Raw genomic sequence first — 11086 nt, forward strand, 5'->3', positions numbered from 1 at the left:
ATGAAAAACTTAATTGTTCCTTTCAAGACTAAAGGCCTCGGCATTTTTCTTCTTGCCCCAGGGCACCCACGGACGACGCAGCTGACGTGGTCCGGACCAGCGAGCCAGAAGAGCCGGACGAGGAGAGCGAGACGGCGCTGGGGAGCGACGCGGCGTGAGCGCCGTCCCGCCTCGGGCCGCCTGTGCATTGTATTTCCTAATATTATCATTTCACAAAGATTGCTTATAGAATATTTCTTTTTCTCCAGTGAAGATGTACAAATTCCAACCAATTCTAGCCACATGGTGAGGACTTAAAATGTAAATAGTTGAATATTTATAAGCAAAGAACAAGGGCCACAGGCAGGAGAAAGCAGGGCTGTTGCTAGAATCCCTGACAGTAGGCAGTGCTTCCGTGAGGGGTGACGTGGGCACAGGAGGATGACTAGAAGGATGAAGAAGGGCTTCTCTCCCTCGTTTCCCCAGTACAGTCAGCCCCTGGGAAGTGGGAAGCGTGTCGTGCGCCGGGGGCAAGATCGTGCAGTCAGAGCACAGCCGGCGCCTGCATCCCCCCTGCTCCGGCCGGCGGCGGCTACTCACAGCCCAGCTGCCCCTGCCGGCGGGGGCTCCGCTCACAGGGGCTGTGGCAGCCAGAAGGTTTGCGTCCCTGGGCTGCCTCCACCCTGAGTCCAAGGCCTGGCTTTTCTCCGAAGCTCTCAAACTCATGTACAGATGTGTTTCCTGTCATGGTAGGGGATTCTCCACCCTTTCAAGCTGGTGGAAAATTCACATTGAGTTTTTTCTTCTCTAAAGAACCCCCAACCCTTGGAGAGCTAGCTGGAGGGACAGGGTAAAGAATGTGTGAGAGCAGCCATTGCCCAAGGTGGCCATCCCCAGGCCTCCCCTGGGCTGTCCTGGCCTCTCCTGACCCCGCTGGAGTGTGAGCCACATGCTGCTCAGCTCCCTCCAGCTCAGCCCAGCACCAAACCTCCCCACTTCCTGCCTCACCCAGCAAAGGCCTGTGGCTGCGTGATTTCAAGCGAGTGTGTAATGACAGTGCCACCTCCGTCAGCTGCGACGTTCTTCCACTCCTGCAAAGAAAACCATTAGTCGGTCACGTTTAGTAAGCCAGTGATGGTTAAAGTACCTTAGTGAGTAAAAGTAATTCTGAATGAGTCAATAACGGTGACAACAACAGTGAGGAGAATGACGAGAGCTGTTTACTGAGCACCTGCTCCGGGCCAGGTGCAGTACTAGGCACTTGGGTCACACCATTAGGTCATAAGAGCAGAAAGTCCCCATGCCCGCCCGGACTCTGTAATGAGTCGGGGGTTGATGTCAACGAGAGAGGTGGACACGAAGACAGGGAGCTGATGAGAAACCAGGGATAAAGATCCTCGTGTTGCTGGGCTTCCCAACGTGCGAGCCAGGATTGCAAGTAGCTCCAGGTTCCTATTTGGGGATGGTTCCATCATTTCAAAGTTGGTTCATAGAGTGAGGCTAAGGTAATATTTTTTCTGTCACACTACCTCCAATCTGCACAATTCTTTATTAGTCTCAAATCTACCCTAATATATTTTTAAATAAAAATGCCCAAGAGTAAGGTTCTGCTTTGCCCAGCTTGACCCAGATTGGGCAGTGCTTTTGCCAGAATGCAGAGTCTTCACCTGGCCAGCCTGTCTGTCCTTGGGTCAGGGACACACCCTGGCTCTAGGAGTCAGCTGGTACAAAAACCATGGCCGCCTATGGCTGCCTGTGTTCCCATCGTACTGAAGGGCAAACTGGGTCGGAGCCTGGCTCCTTACTGAGATCTGAGTGACAGAACAAGGGAGGGAGATACAAAGCCAACAGCTACTCAGTGAAAATTCTCACTGATTCTAATGAAATCTGTGAGAGAAATTAGCCATTTTTAAAAAGAAAAAGATGATTCAATGTATGAGTAGAGCAAGAATGACACAGAAAACTTGTAGGGCTCAGAGGAGGGAAGGTTAGAAAGCTGGAGAGAGTCCATGAAAAAGGTGGGACTTGACCTGGGCCCGGGTTACAAGCCAGACACTGTGCCTGGTGCTGGAGGAAGAGTTGGCTAGGACACAGTCCCTGTCCTCCAGGCACTCCTAAGACTGGGAGGAGGGACAGACCCCTGAAGGTGTACGTAGAAGACAGTGTGTTGACGTGACAATGGCAGTGTGCCAAGCGGTGGTTCAGCTCTTGGTTGGCTGGAAAGGAGTAAATGTGAGGGATGGCTTGGAGGAGGGGAAGAGGAAGGAAGCCACACAGAAGTTTAGGCTGATGAGATGCAGGAAAGGCCTGGTCTAGACACGGCAATGCAGCGATGAGAAGCGTGAAATCCCAGGTGTGCTCGCACGTGCACAGCCTGCTGCTCCCGAGCACGCAGCGCGAGGCAGGAAAGGCAGTGTGTGAGGCCGCGCGGGGAGCAGGGGACCAGTCCTGGGGGGCCTGGCGGAGGCACGTGGGCGTGACCAGGCAGCACAGACTGCAATGTTTTAAGCAGAGAAAGGTCACGATCAAGCTTGAGTTTTAGAAAGAGCACTTTGAAGGTGGCCTGGAAGTGGAGAGGCCAAGAGATCAACTTGGGGGTTTAGACCAAGTAGGAACTGGGAGAAAATGGGGCGCCAGACCGGAGGTTTTGATGCAGCTGAAGCAGGTGTGTGGTGGGTACACATGAGTGGAAACTGGAAAGACAAGCGCTTATGTTCAGAGAAGGAAAGGTTGGACTTTTGAGAGTTTTTATGGTAGATTCCAGATGATAATAAGGTCCAAGTGTGGACTGGGGGTGGGGGTCAGGAAGTATCGGGAATCCAGGAAGTGATGAGAAAGAGCTCGAATGACCTTGGAGACTCACTTGTTTCCCCTTTATGTAGCTCAGCAGAAAGCTAGCTCAGCAGGCACCCGCAGGGCCGGGGGTGGGGGAAACAGGCGCCCCTTGTGTCATTTCTGCCCTCTGGCAGTTCCCAGTATTAGTGGTACAGGTGTTTCCCGCCTCCCGGTCCCTACAGTTGTGGGGCACTGCCGGCAGCTCGCTCCCTGCAGGAGTGCTAGCCACGGGACCCACAGTCAGAAAATACAGCTCCCGTTCAAAAGGGCTGCCAGAGAAATGGCATCCATATAATTATGAAAAGGGATGTATGATTTCTCAAAATATGATCTGTAGACCTCTGTACTGAAATGTCCCTGGGGTGCTTATTTAAAAGGTTAATACATATATAAATAATAAGGCTAGTCCTGGACACCTCCCCTTTCCAAACATAAACAAAGCCAGGCACTACTTAAAGTGGTGAAGACAGATTTCAAATCAGTGCCTTACAGATTGAAAAGAAATTTAGCTGGCAACAGCAGAGAAACTTAAATAAGCTCAGCTATGGGTCACTGGAAGGGAGGGCAGTGTGGTGGCTAAAGTCTGGCTGTGTAATCTTGGCGTGAGGACCAGGACGGATTTAAAATATTCTGCCTCGTCCCAATATAAAATGGTGCAGCCTCTGAGGAGATCAGTATGGCAATTCCTCAAAAAAATTAAATATAAAATTATCATCTGATCCAGCAATTCCACTTCTAGATATATACTCAAAATTTGAAAGCAGAGACTTGAACAGATATTCATAACCCATATTCATAGCAGCATTATTCACCATAGCCAAAAGGTGGAAGTAACCTACATGTCCAGGGAGGGATGAATGGATAAACAAAATGTGGTCTTTACATATAATGGGATATTATTCAGCCTTAAAAATAAAGGAAATTTGGACACATGCTACAACATGGACAAAATGTGAGTACATTATGCTAAGTGAAATAAGCCAGTCACAGAAGCACAAGTACTACATGATTCCACCTGTATTTGATACCTAGAGTAGTGAAATTCATAGAGACAGAAAGTAGAAGAGTGGTTACCAGGGTTTGAAGGGAGTGAAAATGGAAATTATTGGTTACTGGATTTTCAGCTTGGGATGATGAAAAAGTTTCAGAGATGGATAGTGGTGATGGCAGTACAACAATGTGAATATATGTAATGACACTGAATTATACACTTAAACCTGGCTCAAATGGTGAATTTTATGTTATGTGCATTTTACCACAATTAAAAAAAATTTTTTTAAATTCTGCTCCTCATCCCTATCTACAGTACTTGCCAGTTTGCAGACCCTAGAAGAAAATCAGGAGATCATGGAGTAAGCCAAATCACTCCCTGGGCCTCAGTCTTATCATCTGTGAAGTGGGAGGGTTGGGTGGAGAATCCATGATTCCAACTAGAGACATTGTGTCAGAAGAGGAGAGATTTGAAGGAAATAATCTTTATGGAAAGTAAGACACCTAAGACTATATAAGTGAACATTGATACCTACTAAATTTTGAGACTCTACTACACGTCAGACATAAGCATTTTTATTAACATTAAAAAATTTTCCTTATCAAATATTTAGCAAACATACAAAAAAAATCCCTAAATATAGTGATTGTGTCCACCTCCATGAGGTCATAACTCTTTGTTCATTGCTGTATTCCCACAGCCTAGAACAGTGCCTCACGCACGGTAGAAATTCAGTGGGTGTTTTTTGAATGAATAAATGACTTCTTTTACAAGTCCCTTCATATGCAAATAGATGTTAGTTTCTCTAAGGTAATTACTATAAGTGGAATTGCTTCAACTCTACTAGGTTAATTACCAAACAGCCCACCAATTTACATTGTCGTCACAAATATGTAGGGTTTGTGTTTCCTCAGATCCATACCAATATCTGATATTGTCATATTTTATCTTTGCCAGTCTGATAAATGTTAATGGTATCTCATTTTTAATTTTGCATTTCCTTGATTATTAGTGAAGTTGAGCATTTTTCCTTAGGCTTTTCTTATGACTTGCCTTTTCATTCCTACGTCCATTTGTCTACTGGGTTAACTTTTTCATATCTTACATATTTTGGATACTAACCCTTTTTTAATATTTTGCAAATATCTTCTTGTCGGTGGCTCATGTTTTCTCTCAGAGATATGCTTTTTGACCAGAAATTTTATTTTTAATATTTTCAAAGTTATTAATCTTTTCCTTTATGTTTGCGCTTTATGTGTTTTGTTTAAGAAATTCTTTCCTACTCAGAATTGATAAAGGCATTCTCTTTTTTAATCTGAAAGTTTTTTTATGAATTCTTATTTGGAAGTAATTTCAAAGTTACAAAATACTGCAAAAATAAAAATAGTACAAAGAAGATTTATATACCATTTACCCAGATAGTGTTAGCATTTTATCGAATGTGTTTATCATTTGGTGTGTATAATATATATAACATATAGTATATAGTATATAATATAAAATAGATACATATATTTTTCTGAACTATTTGAGGGCAAGTTGCGTACATTATGGTGCTTTACAGCTAAATACTTCAGTGTATTTTTCCTACAAATAGGGATAGTCTGTAACATAACTGCAGTACAGTTCAAAATTTACATTGATGAAATACTTTTATCAAATCTCCCATTCATGTCCCAGTTTTGTCAGTTGACAGATTTGATGTTGATACACTTCATAGCAGTTGTTAACCCTGGGAACCCTATAACCTTATAGCAGCTTTAACTCTTTATATAGGCTCCAAACTAGAGGCAAGTATTGCATTTAATTGTCATATCTTTTTAGCTCCCTTTAATCTGGAACATATCTTCAACCTTTGAATTCTATGATATTGACATTTTTGAAGAATACATTTCTCTCCTGTTTTTTTTTTTTTTTTGTAGACTGTTCCTCATTTTGTGTTTATCTGCTACTTCCTTTATTAGATTGATGAAATGCACTCTCAGCTGGAACACTGCATAGATGAATACTGTGCGGTGTTGCATCTGTGCAGTATTACATAGGTGTAGTATTGTGTCTTTCTCGGGTTACATTGTCTGGAAGTACACAATGTCCATCTGCCCCTCGTTGGTTGACCAACACTGGTCAGAGTGTTGTCCGATTTCTCCACTGTGTAATTACTGCTTTTTATTTTTTTGCTCCCTTTGAAACTCAAAAACAGTCTCTAAGAAGGCACCTTAAGATATGCAAATATCCTCATCAAAATTTCTCCCTAGTTTTACCATCCACTGATCATTCTTGCCTGATCCAGCCTTTGATGGTTGAACAATGATTCACTAGTTTTTTAGTTTTGTTTTTATGTATGTCTTTAACCTGGAATTGATTTTTATATAGTGTGAAGCAGTGATCAAATTCTATCTCCTCTCCACCTCCAAATGGCTAATAAATCAGCTCCATTTGTAAAATAGCTCATTCTTACCCCACTGATAAGAAATGTCCAGTTCTTCATACATCAAATTTCCATTTTTGCTGGGTTTGTTTCAGCTGCTCTCTGTTCTGTCCAATTGGTCTATTTGTCTATCCCTGCACCAACACTACAGTGTTTTAATTATTATAGCTTTGTAATAAATTTTGCTATGTAATAAGGTAAGTATCCCATTATATTCTTCTTTGAAATTGCCTTATCCATTTTCAGTTTTGTCATCCTGGCAATTATACTCATTGTCACAGGTGATTTTCACAACCTTCAGAGAGATTAACTTTCCCAAGATCACAAAGCCAATAAGGAGGAATTTGAACTCAGGTCTGCCCAAAGTCAGAGCTCTTTCCATTACTTCCTGGGGTTCTAAGGCCAAGGCCAAAAGGATGGTTACCTAGACATGGAGAAGTGGAGGTCTGAGAATCAAGTGTGAGCAGATGAGAAAAAAGGTAGGGATCAAGCTGGTTTGGGTTTGGTCTCTGGGCGTAGACTTTGCCAGCCAAGGGATGGGGCTTGGCCTTTGCTGACAGAACTGGAAACAAGATTGGAGGGACTGAGACCCTAAGACTGATCACCCACAGGTGTCCATGCGCACATCTTGTCGTCTTCCAGGCTGAGCAGGGTAGTGTGGCCGCAGCTGAAAGGGAGGCCTCAAGCTGCTTTTACACTGGGGGTTGTGGTGGGAGGGTTGGGAGACATGGAGGGGAAAGAATCTGGCTGGCTGCCTGGAAGCTAGGACAGATCCCACCCCAGTGAGCCCCATCTTCCATCAGCCCCTCCCTGCCTGATTAAGAGACCCTAATCAGCTTGTAGAGATTAAGGGCTCTGGCCTGCTGTTCCCACCCCCCCACCCCCCCGCCCTGGGCCCTGGCAAAGGAGACCTGTGGGAGGGCGTCAGAAGGATCAGCCTTGTGACCCCCTCACCCTGGCCCTGGGCCCGAGCCCCGGACTTTCTGGTGAGTGGCAAAGCCCCCTCCACACGGACTCCACGTCCCTTCTGCTGGGGAGAGACGATGGAAGGGCGTAGGAGTGTCCCCACCGGCCTTCTATGGCTCTGAGACGGGGGAGGGGCGGACAAGGGGGAGCGGGGAGCAGAGCAGGCGGAGATAAGGGGGTCCTTCCAGGTTATGCCCCTGACCCCATGTAGTCGTCCCGGCAGGCGGAGTGGAGTTTGAAAGCAGAGACACACCGCGGGTTAATTGGGCTTTGAGAAACTGGAGGTTGCAGAGAGCTCTGGGGATCGCAACCGCTCATCCTGATTTTTTTTTTTCCAATGCTCCCAGAAGTCGGCAATGACCGCCTGCGCCCTCCTCGCGGGTGGGTTTCGGGACCGTGGGCTCCGCGCCCCCGCGCACTGGGCTCCGTCTCCGCCCCGCCTTCCCCGGACCCCGCCGGGGCCCCGGCCTCCGCTGCGGCTCCTGCTGCTGCTGCTGCTGCTCCTGCCGCGCTCCGCCCTCTCCGCCGCGTTCACAGTTGGGGTGCTGGGACCCTGGGCCTGCGACCCCATCTTCTCCCGTGCCCGCCCGGACTTGGCCGCCCGCCTGAACCACGACGCTCCCCTGAAGGGCGGCCCCCGCTTCGAGGTCGCGCTGCTGCCCGAGCCGTGCCGGACGCCGGGCTCACTGGGGGCGGTGTCCTCCGCGCTCACCCGCGTCTCGGGCCTCGTGGCGCCGGTAAACCCCGCAGCCTGCCGGCCCGCTGAGCTACTGGCCCAAGAGGCTGGGGTCGCGCTGGTGCCCTGGGGCTGCCCCGGGACGCGGGCGACGGGCACCACGGCTCCCGCGGTGACGCCCGCGGCGGATGCCCTCTACGCCCCCCTGCGCGCGTTCCGCCGGGCGCACGTGGCCCTGGTCACCGCCCCCCAGGACCTGTGGGTGGAGGCGGGACGCGCACTGTCCACCGCGCTCAGGGCCCGGGGCCTGCCCGTTGCCTTGGTGACCTCCATGGAGCCCTCGGACCTATCTGGGGCCCGGGAAGCCCTGAGGAGGGTCCGGGATGGGCCCAGAGTCAGAGGTAGGCTCCCCTGCAGGATGCAGGGCGGTCGGCCGTCCTGAGGGGCAGCGAGCAGAGCACCGAGCCGAGTCTGTGTGTCCGCAGCAGTGATCATGGTGATGCACTCGGTGCTGCTGGGCGGCGAGGAGCAGCGCCGTCTACTGGAGGCTGCAGAGGAGCTGGGCCTGGCCGATGGCTCCCTGGTCTTCTTGCCCTTCGACACTCTCCACTACGCCTTGTCTCCAGGGCCAGACGCCTTGGCCGCGCTCGCCAACAGCTCACAGCTTCGCAGGGCCCACGATGCGGTGCTCACTCTCACGCGTCACTGTCCCACGGGAAGCAGCGTACTGGACAGCCTGCGCAAGGCCCAAGAGCATCGGGAGCTGCCCCCTGACCTCAGTCTGCAACAGGTAGAGGGACCAGGGAGGAGAGAAGAAAGGAAGAGAGCTGGGGAAGAGCGCAGAGAATCGCCAAAAGGGCAGAGGAGGCTGGAGGCAATGGGAAGAGAAGTGATTCGAGTTGATGAAAGGAGAGGAGGATGCCAGTAGGGAGAGAATAACCAGCAGCTCTACCTGTCCTGGAGTTTCCTGCGTCATGTAGAGGCTCTCATCTTGCTTTGGGCATCCTAGTGTATTGGAAGTGCTTCTAGAGAGTAGGCAACGAGACTTCTCAAGGCCAACTCCAAGGAGCAAACTCTAACAAACCCTACACTGCAACGTCTTTTGCAGTCTCCTTAAAAGTATACCCACTTCCAACATCACCATGACATACAGACTATAATAAACAGCTGGTGTTCCTAAGAGAGCAGGAAGGAGGGAGGATGCAGATCCAGCCTCCATGCCCAATTCAGAGATGTTTCCTCTGGGGCTTCATCTGGTGGTCTTAACTTTTTGAGAGCCTTGCATCTTATGAGAAGCAGAAAGGTCCCTAGGTGGAGCCAAGGGCTTCTATAATCATTTAGATTCACAGCTTATTCCCAACAACCAGCTGATAATACCCAGGATTCCCTGAGAACTTAGAAGCCCAGTTCAGACCATATAGTTCCACCCCATGGACAAAGCCTCTTTGCTGGCTCAGGGGATGTGGACCCCCTGGTTCACACCTTCATGAGTGGGGCAGGCCTAATCGACCACTCAAACTGCAGAGGGTGACAAAAAGTTTATTCTGTACTTCTCGCAGCGTCAGACAGGATAAAACTGGAGAGAGGACCAGGTTTGGAGGTGAAGGGACTCCTGTAGCCTGCCTTCCTTTGATGCGAGGGCTTTAGGCTGTTCCCCTGGGAGGACTGCCCCTTGGCAGTGGCGGCTGGGACGAGGGTGGGGCAGCAGGGCTTGCAGTGGGGGCCCTCAGGTGAAACAGGTTAGGAAGGGCCCCGGACAGACAGGGGTTCTTCTGAGGAGTGAGGTAGAGTGCTTCCTTCAGCCAGCCCGGGCAGAGAAGAAGGGCAGAGAGCGGACGTAGGAGTCCAGTCGAGAGCGGAAGAGCTCACTTTGCACAGTTTAGCCCAGCGGGCACAGGGGATTCTTCACCACTAGTTCCACATACAGCTGTGGAGGGGGAGGGTGTTAGAGCCAGGCTTTGGAGACTTCTTGTTTTCAACCCCAAATCTAGTATAACCTCAAGGGTATGTGAATGCACGGGGATTAAGGGCTGGGAGGCAAACCCTCCTTGGGGAGAAAATGGTGGTGGGAGTATATAAGGACCTAAAGGGTCCCGAGAAAACTGACTTCAATAGAGAAACAATAAATTAGGATTGGGACAGGAAAGCTGAAGGAATCCTGGGACTCTAAGTGGCCATGGCTGTTGAGGCTTTAGGGGAAGGGTCCAAGGGGCTGGCACTGACCGCACTGTAGATGTGGTGCAGCACATCTCGGATGGGTCCCACGCCCAAGTCAGTATTCATGACAACCTTGATCCCAGTGGGTGTCTCGTAGTAATGGAGTTTGTAACGGCTAGTTTGGAAGGCCAGGAAGCCGTCCTTCCTGCAGAGATGAGGATGTTAAGGAATGGGAGCGTAATCTCTTCCAAAGAGATACTTCTGATACCCTCTATGTTGACTCCCTCTTTAAACAAAATCGTTTGTAGGAGCCTGGGTGAGTAAAGATACCTCCCATCTTCACCCCTCAATTTAGCTCCAGCACCCAACCTCTAGGTTCAGATCTTCCCCACCACCGTTCCTGCCAGCTTCAGCACTCTCTCTGTCTTCTTACCCTCTCTGGGGACCAATGTCACTTCCACTCCAGAAAGTTTCCCCCACCCCCAAATTCCCTCCTTCCCTCAACATCCCCTCAGACTCCACGTACATGTCTAGCGGGGACATCTTGCTGACAAACGAGCGGATAGAGAAGAGCATCCCGTACATCAGCTTGTATTCCTGAAGGGAGAGGGGCAGTTAGTTCTCGGTTGTTAAAAAGAGACGGGGCAGGGGTGGGAACAAGCCAGGGTTGGAGAGGAGGGCTGGACTGGGGCTATGTGCATTTGGATATGCGAGGTCACCCAGGTTGCGCGGGGCCCTCTGATCACCTCCTCCTTGGGGATCCCCGCTTCCTTCTTGCGGTGCCACTCGCTGTAATGCAGACACACTCCATTCCGGTCAAACAGGTACAGGTTGTGCACAGTCATCTGCAGGTCAGAGAATGTGAGCCTCGCTGCGGAACTGCCCACACTCCCTGGGCTCCAGTTCTCAGTCCCGGATCCCTCCAACCAGAGGGGTACCCAGCCCCCGGACTCACCGGAACTACTCGGAATGCCCGTCATTGGATACTTCCGGTTTCGCGGAGCCCCGCCCCCACCATATCCTCACGCTACAGCTCCACCCCTCTGTCTCCCTC

General features: G+C 49.7%; 3 protein-coding genes across 16 annotated transcripts in view; 2 read left to right on the plus strand and 1 right to left on the minus strand.

Annotated features, from left to right (window-relative positions):
• The window catches only part of LOC107032905 (leucine-rich repeat-containing protein 37A), a 39370-nt gene extending 39151 nt beyond the window's left edge, over nt 1-219 (plus strand). For all 14 annotated transcript variants that reach the window (XM_072940611.1, XM_072940608.1, XM_072940602.1 and 11 more), the window contains one exon: nt 62-219. In XM_072940611.1, coding sequence (XP_072796712.1) covers nt 62-158 — 97 coding nt within the window. In that variant the 3' untranslated portion in view covers nt 159-219. The remainder of the gene's footprint in view (nt 1-61) is intronic.
• A 7920-nt stretch (nt 220-8139) lies between these two features.
• LOC140686447 (retinal guanylyl cyclase 1-like) lies at nt 8140-9288 on the plus strand. Its single transcript, XM_072940629.1, has 2 exons — nt 8140-8276; nt 8361-9288. The coding sequence occupies exons 1-2, from the start codon at nt 8207-8209 to the stop codon at nt 8801-8803; spliced, it is 513 nt and encodes a 170-aa protein (XP_072796730.1). The 5' UTR covers nt 8140-8206; the 3' UTR covers nt 8804-9288.
• Nucleotides 9289-9398: 110 nt separating this feature from the next.
• Nucleotides 9399-11045, minus strand: LOC140686448 (trafficking protein particle complex subunit 1-like). The gene is made up of 5 exons (XM_072940630.1): nt 10988-11045; nt 10779-10877; nt 10559-10629; nt 10099-10237; nt 9399-9802 (listed from the first exon to the last, which is right to left on the minus strand). Exons 2-5 carry the CDS (start codon nt 10875-10877, stop codon nt 9755-9757), a joined length of 357 nt encoding a protein of 118 aa, XP_072796731.1. The 5' UTR covers nt 10988-11045; the 3' UTR covers nt 9399-9754.
• Between the last annotated feature and the right edge of the window lie 41 nt (nt 11046-11086).

Source organism: Vicugna pacos, chromosome 16 (genome assembly GCF_048564905.1).
Source record: "Vicugna pacos chromosome 16, VicPac4, whole genome shotgun sequence".
In the NCBI taxonomy this organism is placed as follows: domain Eukaryota; kingdom Metazoa; phylum Chordata; class Mammalia; order Artiodactyla; family Camelidae; genus Vicugna; species Vicugna pacos.